The sequence below is a fragment of the Strongylocentrotus purpuratus genome, unplaced genomic scaffold, assembly GCF_000002235.5.
Source record: "Strongylocentrotus purpuratus isolate Spur 01 unplaced genomic scaffold, Spur_5.0 spur5_contig_824, whole genome shotgun sequence".
NCBI classification, from domain to species: Eukaryota; Metazoa; Echinodermata; class Echinoidea; order Camarodonta; family Strongylocentrotidae; genus Strongylocentrotus; species Strongylocentrotus purpuratus.
The window spans coordinates 250488-270196 of record NW_022145529.1 but is presented as its reverse complement, the minus strand read 5'-3'; the positions used below and the strand labels follow the sequence as shown (position 1 = coordinate 270196).

General features: G+C 36.6%; 3 protein-coding genes across 3 annotated transcripts; 2 read left to right on the top strand and 1 right to left on the bottom strand.

Moving 5' to 3' along the window:
- Positions 1–958: 958 nt before the first annotated feature.
- LOC105444075 (sushi, nidogen and EGF-like domain-containing protein 1) lies at positions 959–5046 on the bottom strand. Its single transcript, XM_011677860.1, has 3 exons — positions 4735–5046; positions 1856–1993; positions 959–1129 (listed from the first exon to the last, which is right to left on the bottom strand). Exons 1-3 carry the CDS (start codon positions 5044–5046, stop codon positions 959–961), a joined length of 621 nt encoding a protein of 206 aa, XP_011676162.1.
- Positions 5047–9907: 4861 nt separating this feature from the next.
- LOC115922759 lies at positions 9908–14773 on the top strand. Its single transcript, XM_030982335.1, has 4 exons — positions 9908–10948; positions 13221–13277; positions 14494–14631; positions 14702–14773. Exons 1-4 carry the CDS (start codon positions 10682–10684, stop codon positions 14771–14773), a joined length of 534 nt encoding a protein of 177 aa, XP_030838195.1. The 5' UTR covers positions 9908–10681.
- Positions 14774–16215: 1442 nt separating this feature from the next.
- Positions 16216–19450, top strand: LOC115922757. Its single transcript, XM_030982329.1, has 3 exons — positions 16216–16374; positions 17345–17381; positions 18065–19450. The coding sequence occupies exons 1-3, from the start codon at positions 16216–16218 to the stop codon at positions 18265–18267; spliced, it is 399 nt and encodes a 132-aa protein (XP_030838189.1). The 3' UTR covers positions 18268–19450.
- Positions 19451–19709: the final 259 nt, after the last annotated feature.

Sequence of the window (19709 nt, the reverse complement as noted above, 5' to 3'; positions counted from 1 at the left end):
TTCAACAACAAAGTACAGTGTAATACCGGTGTCCTTGTCGAACAATGCCCCATCTATTAGCTTGTCAATGTGTTTGATTTGAATTGCTTGGGAAACAGATACAAATTGTAAGCGACTAAGCTAAAACCCGTATGAATTATTATTATTATTATTAAGTATTTGGCGTCACCTGTGCAAGGGAGGCAAAAAGCGAACTGAAACACGTACCATCGGGTCTCTTCATTTGGAGTGGACTTTAAAAGATTATTATTATTATTATTATTACAACGGGGTTTTCCCCTATTCTTATACGAATAGTCTAGTGGGTTCTCAACGTACAAAGGTGGTGACTTTCCTCTACACAGGGCCTCCATTTAACGTCCTATTTAATGGACGGAGTGTTTTAGTCTGCGTCTACGAAACGAGGGGAGAGGCACGTTATACAACGCAGGCTTCAGTAATCTGCCTGGGATGGATTTGAACTCGAGATCTTTGGTTCGACAGGCAGACGCTTTAACGACTGAGCCAACTCGCCTCCTTAACTCCTTAATGAAGGGTGATTCGCAAAAAATGTCATGGGTTGGTTATTGAAAGTGAAAATGAATCCAATGATACAATGCGTGTATGCGTCATTATAGGTTCGAGACCAGGTTGGGATAAACTGAGGTGAAGTGGTAAAGAGGAATCGATTGAGATGAATCGATCGTGAGTTGAGGAAAGAGAACGATGAACGTGTGAAAAGAGCGTGGGATCTAGAAGAGGATAGCACAAGGGGCAAAGGAAGACCGAAGATTTCTTGGAAAGAAATGGTGAAGAAAGAAAGCAGTAAGGTTGGTTCAAATGGGGGAGTGTGCTCGAGACAAGAAGAAGAGGAGAGAAGGGGTGTCATCATGACCCGAAAGTAAATAACCCTTTGTAAAAGGACAGTTATGATGATGATGATAATTTCGTCAGAAATCGCAGGAATGTTAATGATTGTTTACACACCGGAGGTTGTACATTCTAGTCCTTCGATTTTGGAGTTGTCTGTCCTGAACACCCATCTTCCAGGTACACCGATATTCGATGTCGTTTCGATATCGGCGACGGCTGCTGTTTGAGATCCAGGGACACTGTAAAAGGTCACTCCGTCACCAGCGTTGAATCCAACCTAAGAGGCAAAAATGTGACATTTGAAGCAATACTTCCGAACTAATGTAACTTGTCTCATTCCATGTCATATTGCCCTTTTCAGTGTTTGTTCCCCCTAACAAAACTAAGAGAAAGAGAGAAAGTCGTCAGAGTGGTTTTTTCTATCTATTAGTTGGCGAGAAACAAATTTGACAAATTTGACTGACTCTAAGGTACTGCGAAACTGCTTTTCTTTGTATGGTTGGAAACAGACCAAACGGATTTAGAATTCGATTTTACGTTATCGATCAAAATCTACACTAGCTTTGATTTTTGATTATGTTCTCTTTTTAAGGTAACGATTATAAAGTGTTTGTTTAATCCCTGTTATCGATACATCCAGCATAGCATATGAACGGGTCTTATTTTCCAGCAGTGCATCATTACTTGCACCGAAGCATCACCCTTTAATCTTTGTGACTGCACAGTTCACGTCAGCCTTTTGCATTCCCGACTAAACTAAAAACAAAATCATGGAAAGGAAATTTAGACCATAATACCAGAGTCACAACCGACACCAAACTGACCAAATTACATTACACCAAATGATGCCTAGGAGTCAATTTAGGGGTATGACTGATGTATTATTTCATAGAAATGGGGGGGGGGGGGGATAATGTAATACATGAGCTCGTTATCATAAACACAACCGTGTTCCTCGTTTATAAGAAGAAGGAGGTATAAACCAAACGTCATAATGATTTACCTGAGCTGGGATACCACCAACACCTTTATCACGATTACCACCACTGGCAGCTCCTGTTGTCCAGTTGATATCACCGTAATTAAAGATGGCGAAGGAGTGTCCGCCATCTGTCACCATCACAGCTTGAAAGGAATTCCTCTGAAGTAGATATCAACATTATCAAAATCTATATCTTGATATAATATTATACAAATAATGAATGGTTATGAGTTCAATACTTCTACTTCTACTTTTATGGTGATACTCACCAACGCCTGTTCAGCATCTAGATGAGGGTAAAGCATAGAGTTGTTATATACAGCTCTATGCGGTACACTAGTTCCTGAAAAGGGAACTAAATTGTTTCAATAGCCACCTTGAACTGCTCCAAAGAAGGCAGTTCAACGATGATTTGAGGTAGCTCGTCCCAGACCTTAAGTGTCCTGGGGAAATAACTAAATTTGAAAGTGTCCATCGAAGAGCCTATTCTCATATATTGTTGTTGTTGACTCCTCCTTGTAGTTCGCTGCCTCTGTAATCCGGTATTGGTATTGCAATTTCGTTTAATTGCTATCTTCTAGAACATTGACAAACATGCCCGTTTTTTTCTTTCTTCAAGTTTTGGGAGATTAAGTTGTTCTCGCATGGATGTTAAACTTGCATCACGCTGGTAGTTTCCACAAATGAAACGAAGTGCACGTGTTAGGACCTACTCTAGTTGGTCTATCTGATTCCGCTTGTTGGGGTCCCATACTACCGAAGCATACTCTAGCTGGGACCGTACGAGAGAGTATGCCAGTTTTTTTCACTTCTCTTGGACATTGTCTTCCAAGATTCCTCCGAATGAATCAAAGGGTACTCGAGGCCTTGTTTGTGACCGCATCTACGTGCGATTTCCAACTTAGACGCTCATGTAGCTCGATTCCAAGATATGCTTTGCTGGCCACACCTAGAAGATCATCTCCCCTCATAGTATACGTGTGCATTATGGGATGCCTCTTTCTGTGAATTCGCATTGAGTAGCATTTTTTTGGCGTTGAATTGCATTTGCCAACGATCAGCCCACTCCAAGAGTCTGTCCATATCTGATTGAAGTTTTATCGTGTCATCTACAGATGCTATTCTCCGCATCAAAAGGCAATCGTCCGCAAATAATTTGATGATAGAATCGACCTCGGCACCAATATCATTTATTAATAAGAGGAACATAAGAGGACCTAGAAAAGTGTCCTGAGGCACTCCTGATGTGACATGAACCGACGTTGAAGCCTCTCCATCAACAACCAGTCGTTGCGTCATGGTAAACCAAGTTGATATCCAGCTTAGGGTCACATCACGAATTCTGTAGTATTTCAGCTTACTTAAAAGCCGTTGATGAGCAACCTTGCCGAAGGCCTTGGAGAAGTCCAAAATCATTACGTCTGTTTGATGGTTGTTATCTGGATAGTTTTTCCACCGTAGTGATGAGTTGGGATTCGGTAGAATGCTTTCTGCGGAAACCATGTTGATACTTTACAAGTATATCATTTTCATCCAGATGTTCCATAATGGAACGATAGTGCGAATATTTTCATGAGTTGAATAGAATTAACGCTAATCTTTCAACGAATATATTCGCACTATTACACGAATGAAAAACATTCATTATTTTTTTTAAACAACATCGAAAAAGATCTAACAGAACGTTAATCAACAAATTATGCTTTACTCCTTATATCAAAATTAAATTAAAGTTGGAGTCAAGCCTTCTCGATTACATTCAGATTGCCTTCGCGTCAGATACACGCAGGGATACGCGCACGGCAGAGAGGTACGCAGTCTGCATATAACCAAAAATGCACGCTCGTGCAATATAACATCTATTGAATATCATGTGACCAACAATCCTCCAATCAACCTAATTGGTCAATTATTGATCACATGACATTCGCCATAAGTACTGCCGAACGGCATCATTCTCCAGTCGTGTAATTTCGTTTGATCCTTTCGCAACATTGCACGCTGACGTCACTAACGATGTACACAATATATGGTGAGGTAAGTGACGTCGCCGTGCAATGGTACCAAATAATCAATCGACATTGCACTCCGCATCAAAATAAACATATATCTTTGTACGCGCGGCGCATGGTATGCGCATGGTTTGCTGCCTGCTTAATAGTGCGCGCTCACTATCGGCAATTTCATGAATTAAAAAAAAAATCGTTGAGATTTAGGCCCCCAATACTGTTTTTAAGCCTATTAACATACAAGGTGTTGTATAAAACAAATAGTGAATTGCCTTTATTCGTGCAATGGAACAAGATTTTGCATTCGGTGAAAGATGAGATGCTGTATTCAACTCGGCTGCGCCTCGTTGAATATAGCGTCTCTTATCTTTCACCTCGTGCAAAATCTTGTACCATTGCACTCATGGCCATTCACTATTTGTATAATATTTGATGACACAAAACGGATAACACGGCAGGATGGTGAATTAAATGACTCTCAACTTTTAGTAATTTCAGTGATAGATAAAGACGTACCAATTAAAGTGAAAAAAGGCGAAAACATGGATTGTTTAACGGACTAAAATGCATAATCAGTCAAGTAGTGTTTACAAATTGTCGCATGTTTGTTCAGTTTTATTTCTAAGAGGTTTGCACTTGGGTCTGATATCTGCTGTTATCCTTTTATCATGTATGCAAATTCGCTGACGGGTCTTTCAAAAAGGCCAATGTCCTTAAGTTAATGCAAGATTATATAAGAAATGCCGACTATGTTTTATTCTCGTAGAATTTCGTCGGTTCTTTTGTTATCACATCGCCATAACACGAGAAAGAACCCGAAATCCATAATACAGTGGCGACAGATGATACATAGGTTCAGCGGCGAACTATCGATCAAGCCAGTTTACTTACGATGGAGGTATCAAAAGCACCAAAGAAAGCTACGCTGTCCCAGGTCGCGATGTACATCCATGACGACACAAAGTCTCTCATGTCAACAAATGATGCTCTTATCACTTCATCAGCTTCGAGGAATATGCCGTCGTTTTGGGTGAATCGTAAGACTTGTCGATAGGATAAAGTTCCGCCATTACGCGTGTCAACATCAGCCCAGAATGGAGTCAAAAGTCGTCGGCCGTCAGCGAGTGGAAACGGATAAGGGGTATATTGAGAAACTCTTTCCAAGAACGAGATGACACCGTTATTGTTGACCTGCATCAACATTAATATGAAAGCAATTAGTAGTAGATTTTAGTGACAAGGCTGGAATATCGTAGAGAGAATGAGAGGAAAAGCACGGAACGAAAACAAAGAAATGGGGAGACATATAGTGAAGGCGGTAGTAAGTATTGTTTTAGCCAATTCATGAGGAAAATTGAAAAAGTAGAACGGTATTAAATGGAGTTTAAAAGAAGACAAATTAATCAGCTCGTACGGATATATACACACACACATACGCACACACACACACACACACACACACCAACACACACATGTCAAGAGAAATAGAGGCATGGTATGTAGTAATAGAGGACAAGAGAATAATAGAGTCAAAGAGAGAGTGAGAGACCAATAAAGACAGAGGAATAGAGACAAGAAAGAAGGAGAGAAAGAGAGAGAGAGAGATAGAGAGAGGGAGAGAGAGAGAGGGAGAAGGGGATGGGGTGGGTGGGGTGTGGAGAAGATCATCGTTTGCAACACTTCATACATATACACGAACATTGATGAAGTGGTATACAATTAAATTACCTGTACTTTCGAATTTTGAAATCAAACCAAATGGGGATTTTTATGATTTATTTGGAATCATAATTGAATATGTTATTAAAGTCAAATTTAACCCTAAAAAGGCCCTCCACGATTTTTCCGATTGCTCGGGAACGCATATGGATGGCTCCCCGCCGCTCGCTGACTTTTTTTTTTTCGAGTCTTGCGCATCTTTAAAACAAAATTGAAAATCTGACCAACAGTTACAAGGTCACGTGACCTTTTGTCTTTGCATGTCAGCCCGAAAATCGCTCATTTTTGTGATTTGTGTACAAAACATGTAAATGTAATTTTTCCTAAAAATTGGTTATTGGGGTTTGTTATAAGTTTAGGTGGTTGTTTTGGGAGTCAAAATTGTATTGTAATTGAATTGTAGTAAGAAATAAAATAATAAATAAAATACATAGGTTAAAAAAACAATGAAATACATAAGAAATTATCAAAACAATAGATAACAATAGAAATACGCTGGCTCTTCCAAACAAAATTGTCGTCTTTTTTATTCCAAATGGTCTAATGAATATATGTAGTGAAAAAGAATGCTTAAATATAAATAATATATGATTTATTGGTAAAAATGTGATTTAATGACCTTATTCGCATAAATTACCATAAATATGCAAATAAGTAAATTTTTCAAAAAATTTAAATTATCAAATTAATTTTATACACTTCACTTGACATGCGTGCACATTTTCGCGGGGATCGGCCGCTTCACGGCCAAAATCTTAAGGGGGGGGGGGCATAATGGCCCCCATCCCCGGCCGTACTAAGACCTCAAATAGCCCGGCCTTTTTAGGGTTAAGGCAAGTGGAGCGCCCGCTACACTGATCATCCGTCCAATGTGTATTTGTCATTACTCCCATTCATCACTCCATACAAAACCGGGATCCATTTTTCTATTGTAAATACCACACGCAGTATTATAATATCTACTGCAGTGCGTGCGATTTTACAGCATCGTAACAGGACTTGGTTTGAGGCAGACATTTTAAACAGACAATCAAGGTAAGTCTAATTTGTTTTTCCTCCGTTAGCGCGATAGTTCCAGCAAAATTTATATTTGAGTGTGTTTTGACAGGAATAATTTATTGAATGCTATATAGTATTATCTTACCGCTGATATGATTCAAATCATGAGATCATAAATCATGTCTAATTTTACTTTAAGTCGTCATTTTGTTGATGGGTGCATATTTGGGACACAGAGGTGTTAATGGTGAGGATGCAGTTTGTGTGGTTGTATCCTTTGATATGACTCTGATCACGGAGAAATTCTAAGAAAGTAGGGATTATCGATCAAGAGACAAACTAGCTATGAGCAAGAGAGGATCAAAACCGAAATGTGTATTACGTGTTGAAATTTGTTGTTGATTGTAAATGAAAATCATACAACTTGTGATACTATAAACAACAATACTTATTCCGTTCTCTTGTATAGTATATTCACTTCCAATGAGTTGAAAACAAGATTACTTCTATATTATAGTACTTATGAAAGGTCGTCGCGAATTATTTGTAATATTTGATGGAAAGTTCAAAAGTGTCATATTGTAGGGTAGGCTTGCAAATCTTGAAACCTATACAATTACAAATTGAAATAGTATACTCATGTATTCCAGATTATTATGAAGATTTGGGACAATATAAGCATTAAATAGTGCCGAAAACAATACTCACTCCATTATGACTGTTTAAAATGCTGGTACTAGACTGAATGGCAATCCGTTATGTGACATTTCATTAAAATTATTCAGTACAGAGTCATATTAGCATCATTTCGGCCATCTTTTCATTGGGTAGTGTTGGGTTTATTTTTGTACGAGAGATTTCCATTTAGCAAAAGACATTTCCCATTTTTCGTACTGTACACGAATTAATTTTTTGCTTGCTCTGTTTACCTCTCAACTCATTACGAAAAAAAAATATGTTGTTTATATTGATTGGAAATCAATGTTTGTTAAATATATATCGATATCGTGTATGAATGGTAGTAACGTCCCCGTGGTTACAGATAAGTATATAGAATTACGGGGATTTGTTTACATCTTGGTCTTTAAAATTAATCTTTCCTGTTTACACAATATCCTGAACCGGAGATCATTAATCTTCAACCATGCCCACTATAAAGTACTAGCTCCTGTGAACTCACACCTACGAAGTTTGTATAATCATGTACATATGTTAATAATTCATTTACTAAAGCTTGGACTTGGCATTGTATAGCCTGTAATCTATAACTTATAATCTATGAAGGTATAAATAGTTATGTAGGCGCTTTGAAAGGCTTTTTTGGTCAAAAGCAACGCTTCAGAAATGTATATTATTTACTATTATTTATTCACCAAATCAAGTTGTTTGACATTCTTAAATGAACAAAGAGAAGGAGTACAATAATAAGAGCACTGAAATGTTTGTAGCTGGTCAATTTAAGATGACTTCTTGGGGTTAAATTTTGTCTTAGAACCATTCTTCATCGAGAAAGTAGCTGCTTTTCAGCATTGAATGCCGTGAATAGACGTTTAAATATAACGATACATTCAAGCGAAATGATATGAAAATAACTCACAGAAAATATAACAAGAATAATAAAATCAAAATGAATACGAAAAAAAGATAAACATCCTTTGAAAGACCGATTATAAGCAGCAGATGAAAGAACTTGAAAAGAACACAATCGTCTATTTTTTTTAAAATTGATATGTGGCGGTGTGCAAGGCCCTTCACCGCCTTAAAAACCTACGGTTACACATTGTATGCAGGTAAATCATATGCGTCATCTTTTTTGTCGCCATCACGAATTGTTAAATCTTCCATTGTATAAGTGTCACACAGTTTCGCTTTTTGTACTTCACACAAGTGTACAAACAACAAACTCGACTTATTATAAATGATATATTGTTAATATATAGGTGAATTAAAGTCTGCGAGGCCGCCACATTTGCACACAAATGGACTTCTTGGGGTTAAATTTTGTCTTAGAACCATTCTTCATCGAGAAAGTAGCTGCTTTTCAGCATTGAATGCCGTGAATAGACGTTTAAATATAACGATACATTCAAGCGAAATGATATGAAAAGAACTCACAGAAAATATAACAAGAATAATAAAATAAAAAGGAATACGAAAAAAAGATAAACATCATTTGAAAGACCGATTATGAGCAGCAGATGAAAGAACTTGAAAAGAACACAATCGTCTATTTTTTTTAAAATTGATATGTGGCGGTGTGCAAGGCCCTTCACCGCCTTAAAAACCTACGGTTACACATTGTATGCAGGTAAATCATATGCGCCATCTTTTTTGTCGCCATCACGAATTGTTAAATCTTCCATTGTATAAGTGTCACACAGTTTCGCTTTTTGTACTTCACACAAGTGTACAAACAACAAACTCGACTTATTATAAATGATATATTGTTAATATATAGGTGAATTAAAGTCTGCGAGGCCGCCACATTTGCACACAAACATAAATGGCTCTCATGCGTTATTTTAACACGATCGAAGGATGATATCATTATAGCTCATGCGATTCATAGCGTAGAAAAATCGTGCCATAATGACCTTTCACCTCCTATTGTACGATAATTGGATGAACATGCATATTTTACTAACATCTTATTTATGCCCTAGGCGATGGGTGTTCATTTTTTCGTAGGCTACTGAAATATATTTCTTGTTTTTTTAAAATGGACAGATAAACAAACGAGATAAGTAATTACCTTGAACGGTGCACAATATTTTTTATTCAACTTGTTGAACAAACATTGCATTTAATGTACATTTCTCGTCGTAGTACACTCGAGTGCACTTGTGCACGCCATTATGGATGCATACAGTCATCCTACGATGGCAGGTCGTTATATATGACGCCATATGCCTTAATTAGAGATGAGGTAACATGTCAGTTTTCGTCGACATTTCCGCATAGGAGCGTTAATCCTTTGTGTGGTAGTGATGATTTTTTTTTATGTTGCAGATTTATGTTGTTAGTACTTATCCTTTATTAAAATAGGTCACTTCAGAGATAGAGGGGATATCAACAATCATTAAAAATCATTCTATTCATTTGCTTCCAAATATTTTCTTATATCAACTAAATACTCAAGTAAAACATTTGTACAGCCTACTTAAATAATGACATAAGTAATTTCAGGGATTAGACCTCCCTGCATGGTCACTGCCATTTGGTTATCTCATCAAATCAGCTCTCAATTAACATACGAATGTACTGCATGTAGTGCAGTCTCGCTTTAAAATATATCACATGTCCTCCTTGGACAAACAAACTAGAGGGTAGTGATCCGGTGATTAACTTCTTAGGGTGATTAAATCAATTATTCTAGAGGTAGGTCTATTGTTTTGGGGGTAGTTGCACGGAGTACGGATAGTTATTGTTTAAGTTGTTTAAGTTGTCCTACTGGATGAATACAGGACTCATATATTGCAATACTTATCGATTAACCATGCTTGTATTCGCTATCTTGCAATGTCCTTGTGTTCCAATTAGTATGTCTAATCATTTGTTGAAATTATTTCGTTATTTAAAATGCCAATGTTGATCCAATAATGTCTCAAAACCTTACTGCCAATAAATCTAAATTATAATTGTTCTGGGTCAAATTATTTTGATAACTTCACCTAAATTTCTCCCTCTTCTTCTATCTAAACCTGATGTCGTCTGTCCTTTTCATTTCCCAGTGTTTTTCCCTTCCCGTGTTAATTTTTGAGGTGCAATTTTATTCCTACTTTGTATGTTACTATGCATATAACTGTATTTCAATTTTAAATGTATTGTATTCTAATGTAATTAATATATTTTTTTTGTAATTTCAATTTGTTTCAGTCTTTGGCTGCTATTTGGAATGCATGTTTCAAAAAAGTAATAAAGAAAGTTCAATTAATCAATCACTCAATTGGCGCCTCCTTTCTCACGTGTCAATGTTGTGAGGAGGTGGTAGTCCAGAGGGAACACTATACAGTCCTCAAATTGCAAACATAAGTGAAGTTTTATCCCTACTATTGGTCTTCAAAACTCATGTTCGGTCTTTACGAAACCTTCTTACCCTACACAGCAAGTTACCCCTGATATGCAGGCCACGTCTCATCCCACCCAGCCCGGAGTTCCGGGCCAGACTGTCTACGTCCACCAGCCCGCTCCAGTCAGCTATGCCAATACGGTGCAGAACCCTAACTCGACGAGTGGCGTGTCGCAGAAGTTTAACGGATCTGCCGGGAGAGCGACTGGTTTGCTACATTTGTCCCTCAGCATCGGGAGCATCGTCGTCGCCATTACCGAGTTTGTTATTGGCACCCCAGCAGGCTATGTTGCCATGGGAATTTGGGCAAGTGTTCTGGTAAGTCGCCATTTTTATTTTTATTCTTTGGAGTATCCAATTGTTTCCATACATGATTGCCAGAACTCGACAAAAATCAACATAAGGCAATTATTCCCTGTAAAATGTGCGAACATTAATTTCAACGACTTATTGCACAATCCCACCACCACGCATTATTGCTATGGGACAAACAGTGCGTATAAAGAAAAGTGCTCACTTGTCCGCTGCGCCATTTTACAGTCACGCGTAATGAGCAAAACTTTTTAAAGACCCTGGTGCTTAATCGCTCTTGGCAGAAATATTATGAATTACATAAAAAAACATATTGCTCTTCATCATGAAATAGAATTACCGAATTTAGGTACAATTTTGTATACCCACTGTACAATAGTGTAGTCCAATCCACACTGCATGAGCGTGCATTTCGTTATTTAGTCGATTTTAAACGTCTCCTGTAATTATATATCTTTGTTTTCTCCTCTCTTTCCTGACATTCCTATTGCATTTGTTTGTAAGTACACATGTATGAGGTTTACTGTAATACATTTTAGGCCTATATTATGCGTATTAAATACAGACATGTGCTTTCTTGGACCTTCACATCTTGCCCCACATGTTTACGTTCAGTTAAGGTCTAAGAAAATTTTCTTCTGAAAATGAAAATTTAAAAATGTTACCAAAGTTTGATGAAATTAGTAAATGTTCATAACAACCCTGTCGAAACTCCTTCTTTCTGTTACTCTTCTGTCATTGTACACATTAATCGCATTTGACAATTCTGTAATCTTTCATATTTCCTGAAATTATTTCAAATAAATTTTCTAATAAACTGAATGAATTAAAATTTGATGAATCACTTTTGAGGCCGAGAACACTTTCGAACCAGTCGATTCTGATTTGCAGATTTAACTTAAAGGGATAGTTGAGTACTGTTTTCAAACCGCAAATGCCTTCAAAGTGCATAATTATAGCTCTTATTTTATCTATATATCATTTATAGTGCTCTTTTAGAACTCTTTGCCACCCCTACTAAATTTATTTAAGGCTGTATGCCTAAAATTGCTATGAATGTAATTTTAGACCCCAAAATGTGTGAAATTTCGTCGATGCGATCATACAAATTCAACTCCACTTAAAGATGAAGTTGAGTTCTGGTCATGCGATTGCATTGTGAAAGAAACGGTGTGGAACCGACCAGAAAAGGTTGATCATTTAGCATATAAGAATTTGTGTGTATTGCAAGGTTCTGGAATCATCAAATTGATAAGAAATTTGGCCAAGTCTTGGTAAAGTTACAAACACTGTACACAGAAAGATGTATATGGGACTACACGAACACGTGGCGTAAAAAGCCGCCCCCCGATTTTTACGATGTTACATGCATATTTAGAATGTGAAGGCATTTGAAGAGCAATGCTTTTCAGGGAACATGTCTTATCTGATGTTCTTCCACACTTGCATAATGAGAATGAGTAATGCTCACAAATTATTTTTCACCTCTTCCCAGAACTCAACCTTCTCTTTAAAAAAAAATACGGTGACCGTTAATTAATTATTTATTTAAAAATAACAATACATGGGCCGGCTGGTTTTGCGAATATAACCAACACAAAAATGCCAACAAAAAAGCCAACATCGGTATTGGCTGAAATACGAAGTAAAAGGCGCTATTTCGGTTTCACAACGGCTTTTTCAAATTATCTAATATTTGTGGTGGTACACAAGTATTATAATTCGTTATATGTATGGATATTTCAGCCGTCTCTGAACCTATTTTGATCAAAGATGATTTTGTCATTTAAATTGAATGTTCTTTCGAATTTGACACTCAGTTTTTCATTAACTCACATTTTTTTTTGTTAAGCGCCTTCTGCAACAAAACTTAACTATCCCTTTAATTTGGCATGAGGTTTTATACAGACAGATTCGATAACTATGCAATACCTTTAAACAAGATTGGTTTGAGAAAGAAAAAAATATCAAAACTAGACTATATTTCATTTAGCTAATTCTCAAATCAGTACTAAACTGTAATTATATTGGTGTCTGTTTAGAGCATAATACACAGTGCACGCTACCAAAAAAAATGCTTTGCAATTTTGTAAAAATATTTATCTTATTTCAGCAAAACTGTAAATTGTTTACTGTTAGCAATACGTGTTAATATAAGTGCAACTATTTAAGAGAGAAAAAACATGGGTTATTTTGCATATATATATATATATATATCAAAATTCAGTTGACTTTTGTAATTTTGATTTTAATGGCTGTTATTTATTTCCTCACCTAGTTCTACATTCCTACCGGTATCTTAGGAATATGTTCAAAGCAGAAGAACACTTGCGTGGTATGTATATTTTTGTATAACTAGTTTAGTCTCTTTTATAAATATGTATTCAGTACCCATAACCCCTTTACATGTATGCGTTTCTTGTGATTTCGAGGACTCATAATAATTATGTATACAGCGAAAAAAACATATACCGCACACACATACGCACACGCACCCGCACACCCAAGCACTGCGCACCCACACAATCAATTACCGTGTTTACATAGTGATCCGCCTCGAGGTTTAAAGCCGGGTTGAAGCCGCGAGGCGTGTTGAACCCGGCACTGGAATCCCGTTTACATGACATAAACACGCCTCGTAGCCTAAAGAGACTTATCGCGAAAACCCGAGTGAACGCCAGAGCGAGTGGCCCAGCCAAGTAGCCTTTAGTAATATGGTTTGGATTTCTTATGTTAACCATTGTTTCCGACTAGAATTCTCTACCGAAATGGTACGTCCACTCACCGAACATATCATCGCGTGACGTCGGCATGTAGTTTTCATTACGTTCACATTAAACTCTACGTAGTACGAATACCGAAACGAGTTGGACTGGTTTATTTTATATACAGCGAAAGCCTAATTATCTCACTTACAATTGTTAGCTCAAGTCATCAAATTCTTCCTATTTTATTGTAATTTTGCATGTAAAATAGATTTGGATATGTTATATTGTATTAATCATGTATATGTTCATCTCATAAGCAAAACTAGTTTACGTCTTTTAACTTTTCTTACATGTTTTGATATTGATCTAATCACGAACGAAATCAACTGGGAGATGGTCATTCTGATTGGTCAATAAATCCAAAGTCATGAATAGTTCATGCAGAGCAGTAAAAGCTAGAATCAAAAGGCCTCGCGGCTAAAGCCACTCGATCGCTCGTTCATCCCGGGTCTCTAGACTCATCTCAGCCGCTGATTGGGGTGGGAAATAGCCAGAGTCACGAGGCCTTGTCAAAAGGCTACACGCCTCGCGGCTTCAACCCGGCTTCAACCCTCGAGGCGGATCACTGTGTAAACACAATAAATGTATTCCAAGGCCAGTTAAAGACTTGTTAAATCGATTTTAGCTGAGGAAATGATAGTGTCACTCAACAGTATAGGCAACTACACATGTTACAACAATGAAATAATACATCGGTTCCGCTATTAACATAAACTTTATTCATTTGTTTTGCTGTTGTTTTTTTTCGTTAACAATTTATTTCTAAAAATGTTGTTTTCTTAGATCATCGGCTATCTTACGATGTGTATCATCACAGCAAATGTTGCCTTTGCTCAAATGATTGTTGGTGCCATTGGGGCAGTATTGACCAGTAACTATCCCTATTACTATAACTATGGCGACAGTGGTCGAGGAATAGTGGTATGTATACAGACTGCATGCTGGAATGCATTTCTCTTTAATACGACCTTCCATGAAATGATTGTTGCAGTATGGTTTATTCTTGATAGACAAAGTTCCTATCAGAACATTACTGATCTATCTCTATGATTCTTTAGATTAAATGTTTTATGTCCCTTTACCCCATCAGTTTCGAATGCTTTTCGTCTTTTGTGCTTTTCAATTCTTATCAATATTTTAAAACAGTATTATCATTAACTGAATAAATGCTTTTATATAAACACGTTCGTTTTTTATTGGCCTGGTTTTTAAAAATAATTTCTTCCATCATCCTTCCCTCCACTTGTCAGTATTACAATCTAAATTAAATGTTATTATGATTTCCATTGGCTATTGTATATGTTTCCATATGCATTTATAGATTTTCTTAAATTTCAAGTGTTTCAAATTTGTTATTATGAAGAATTGATTCAATACATGAATGCATAAATATGAATAAATAATTGTTTATACACTGTTGGCCATAATGGTGGAATAATTTTTTTGACCCCGATTTATGGAAAGATTTTAACAATGATTTATTGCTCATAGATCTAGATAAAGTATACATTCTCAGATTTTATTGAATAATATTTTGTGAGTGTTTGTTTTGCGTGACTGCTAAATCATGTGTATGCTACTATGCTCATCAACTAGGGAGCCTACGTCCTTAAGTCATAACTGACAGTAATGAGGATTAATGCCTCATAAAAGGGCACTAATAAAGTGCCTTTATTATCGACACGGTTTTGATCCTAGGGGCTCACAGTAACGAGGCCATTGCTTAGCCACTGAATCATGACTGTACGCAACGGGGGCTAGGGTACGTCGCCGCCACCACAAATACAAAAAAAAGAAAGAAAATGTAATACATTTTCAATAATTCATTGCAAGTTGCCCCGACCCTTAGGATAACAAAATCCACTATGTGGGCATGCCTTGATCCATAATGCATTACCCTACAGAGGAATTTATAACGGTGTGGACCGGGGGGAAATGCAAAAAAATTATTGATAATTTATTGCATTTTCTTTGTTCCTTTTTTTGTATTTGCGGGGGCGGCGACGTACCCTATATAGCCTCCGCTGTGTCATGATTCAGTGGCTAAGCAATGGCCTCGTAACTGTGAGGCCCCAGAATAAAAACTGTGTCGATCAGCTATATTAGTGCCCTTTTGTGAGGCATTAATCCTCATTACTGTCAGTTATGACTTAAGGACGTAGGTCCCCTAGTTAATTAGCATAATAGCACACATATGCTTTAGCAGTCACGCAAAACAAATACTCGCAAATTATTATTCAATAAAATCTGAGAATGTATACTATTATCTAGATCTAATAGGAATAAATCATTGTTAAAATCAACCTATAAATTGGGTTAAAACAAATTATTCCACCATTATGACCAACAGTGTATATGAATATATGTACTGAATGGATGAATGAATGAATGGATGAATGGAATAATAGCTAAATAAAACAATGAAAATATACGTAAATAATAGGTAAAAAAATGATAAATGAATAAATGAATGGGAAGATAAATATATAAACGAAATTAAAACAAATGACTATTCGAATTCGAAAACAGGAAGGAGGCATCGCATCTGACTCACTGTTGGCCATCTTTGGCCTGATCGAGATGGTGGTAGCCATTGTGGCTTCAGCCTTCTGTTGTGGTGGCATGGCCTGTTGTCACTCGTCTTCACCAACAACCACCACTGTGGTGAGTTATTTGTACTATCACCCCTAAATATACAGGGGTGGACATCCACTCTCTTTTGTGGAGAGTCACGTTATTTTTCCTTTCCTTTAGAGTGGAAAATCTACGCTAAGATGTTGGAATCCATTGTCACAAGGGAAATACAACCACTTATATTTGTAGCTGTTTCCAGTTAATTTCCATTACAGGTACATTTTAGCAACTTTGGTTTAACAAAAGCTCCCTATAGGAAGAAACATCAATCGTGAGCAAAGGTCGAGGTGGCACGGGGTTGTTGCCACCCCTACTAAATTTATTTAAGGCTGTATGCCAATTTCAAAAGACTTTGAATGACCGAGATTTGTTGTTGTTTTGCTCTGCATGTCAGTATATTCCAGCAATTTTTTCAATTTTAGTCAACATCATCCCCTTAAAACCCGTTCCGTCAAAAACTTTGCAGAGACGCTCCTTTAACCAGATATTTAACAAGACCTTATTAAAAAGTTACACATGTAGATTGATTAAAACAATAATGTCCTAGTGATTTGTTTTTTGTTTCTAGTTATCATTATAATATGCTTGGCTTCAGTATAGCAGTCGGACAAGTAATATGACTTCACTGGAACTACGAACCCACGAAGGTCGTAGGTACGAGCCCTCGCAAGGCACAGCAGACATTTAATACTGTCAAAGGACATCATTTGCAAATTGATATGATTCCCCTGCACCAATGGCATGTGGCAATATACATTTGCTACTCTCAATCCAGCTGAAGTAATGGGTACCTGATAACATGTATTCATTGCCATGATTACATGATATGCACTACAGCAACAGGATGCGAAGCCAGAATAATGCTGTCCAACAGAGTATTAGTTGATCATATGTATTGTAAACTATACAAAAGAAGAACAGGTCTATTGCTATTATCATTGTTTATTTCATTTGGTTTGTATCTAACATTTATTTGTACTTGTTTCAATTTCCTTTGCAGTACACCCACCAGAACATTCCGATGGTTGTGACAACCGGTATGTATATAACGATTGTTTGTGTTTTTGTTTCAACTTCGATCTATAGTTACTTGGTAACAAACATGGTATTTCCATTAACTAGTTGATATAGAAAGGAAACGGTAGGAAGTATAGACTGTGATACTAGCAATATCAGAGCTAAGGATTGGGGGATGTTTTATTATACCTAAATTGGTACATCTTATTATCTTTAAATGCTAGATTGTTGGTGAAATGTTAGCAAGTGTACTTCTCTGTTCCATTTCTCATTAAACTTTATGGTATTAACAAAACCCCGTAATAAACACATAAATTATTAATTCTACTTGATTTATTGTCAGATCCCAACTAGAATATTGTTCAACGTGTGACAAACTTGAGGTATACTATTATCGTTGAAATGTGGTCGGTAGCGTATCGGAAACAAAACCTCGGACTTGTCCACATACATCTACACAAAGTTGGCGACAATTTTGCAAGTTTGAATGATAATACTTCACAGTTATGGTTAATATTCTGAAATGAATGTGCTTATTTTTTATGAATACGCTTCATTATCGATAACTTGATTGAACTTCCTTTCACTTTCTTTGAATTTTAATGTTACTCTGCACTATACAATCAATTTAGTTATCGTGATTTATTGATGTAAGAGGAAAATTATACTACTAATTCCTTGAATTTTCATTGTCTCTACGCAGACCAGTACACTCAGCCGGCGGGAATTGCTCAGCTCCCTCCCGGACACAACGTTCAGCAGGCGTATCCCCCTGCTGGCCAGCCTGTTGCTCCAGCTCCCTACAACCAAGCTCCTGCTGTCCTGTACAACCAGGCTCCTGGTGCCCCCTACAACCAGGCTCCTGTTGCCCCGTACAACCAAGCTCCTGCTGCTCCGTCGAACTAGGCTCCCTCTTACTCGCACAACTAACAAGCAGCTGCTGCACCCATCAGGTCTGGCGAAATGGTCGCTTAAATGCGTTAAAAAAATGTTTCTTATTAATAAAACTACTCGGATATGTGGATGTTTATATTCGGAATAACAAGCCATAACTATATTTTTGATAAATAAAATTCAAGCCTACTCTGAGACACACGGATATCCAGAGAAAAAGTAGTTCATCCTCACACACTTTTTATTATTCTGAAGAGAGTGGTTTCGATTGTTAGCCGTGATACAGTGATTATAATTTTACATCAATTCTTATCTAATTTCCTCAATTGGTAATTAAAAGATAGCAGATGAAGAAAACAAAGCTAAAATAATGGCTGATCTTTTTTGATAGCTACGCATAAAGTCAAGAAAAACAAACATGTTATCCTTACATGATATAACATAGCAAATTATATTATACAAAAATTTGTGGTATGAAAGTAAAATAAGTGTCCTCTTTTCATCACGTGAAGCTAAAACCCCCTCACCCATCATTCCACCCAACTTGGGAAATAGAGAACCCTTTTTGTTACTATTTATTAAGCGGCTGGGCTTCAATTGAATACTCTTGATGACTGCACAGAAAGATCTGTGAAAAGAACAAAGATATCAACAACAAATAACATTAACAGCATAAAACAGCTGAATGTCACAGTGCGAAAAATATGTAACCAGCCAACTTGTAGACGAAAAGTTATGCATACTGCATTTAAACTAAATGGGCTGATATTCCCTAACTGCTTTATAAATCATCAAAATGTTAATTCAGAGGACCAAACAAGAACATTTTAAATTGTAATAAAATAAATTGAAGAAAAATTTATTTTACTTCGATATAGATACAAACCGTTTGTTTGTATGTTGATTCAGTATCCCTATTAAACCTTGAAAATAAGTAGCCTTTTTCTAGTTGCCTGAAGTGTAGTGGAATATATCCAATTACCGGTGTATATTTGTTTACCTGATGATATATTAATATTGTGCCTTTCGATCTTTTGACTGTCATTTTGGAAGTAATCAATTCGTCAATTAATTAAGTTGCCGAAGATCGATGAGAATTTAAGACAAAAGATGATTTAAAGTGTAAAGAATTTCAGATAATTGTGTGAAATTGATCTTTTCTGAATTCTAAACATAAGATAAATCAATGCGTACGTCGTATGATAGTTTAAATAACTTCATAATCTAAACTAAATACAAAAGCAATTCTGTACAAAACCTTCAATGAATTATCGTTGTTAAAGTGGCTGAAACGCAAAACAGAGTGCCATTAACAGGTCAAATTTTGAAACAAGAAAACAAATGAAAAGGGAAAAGATTCCTTTTACAACAATAAGGTGGGTAATTTAAGTTGTGTCCTGTGTTTACTGCATTTTTCTGTTTAATTTAGAACTGATTTATAAGGTGAATTATAC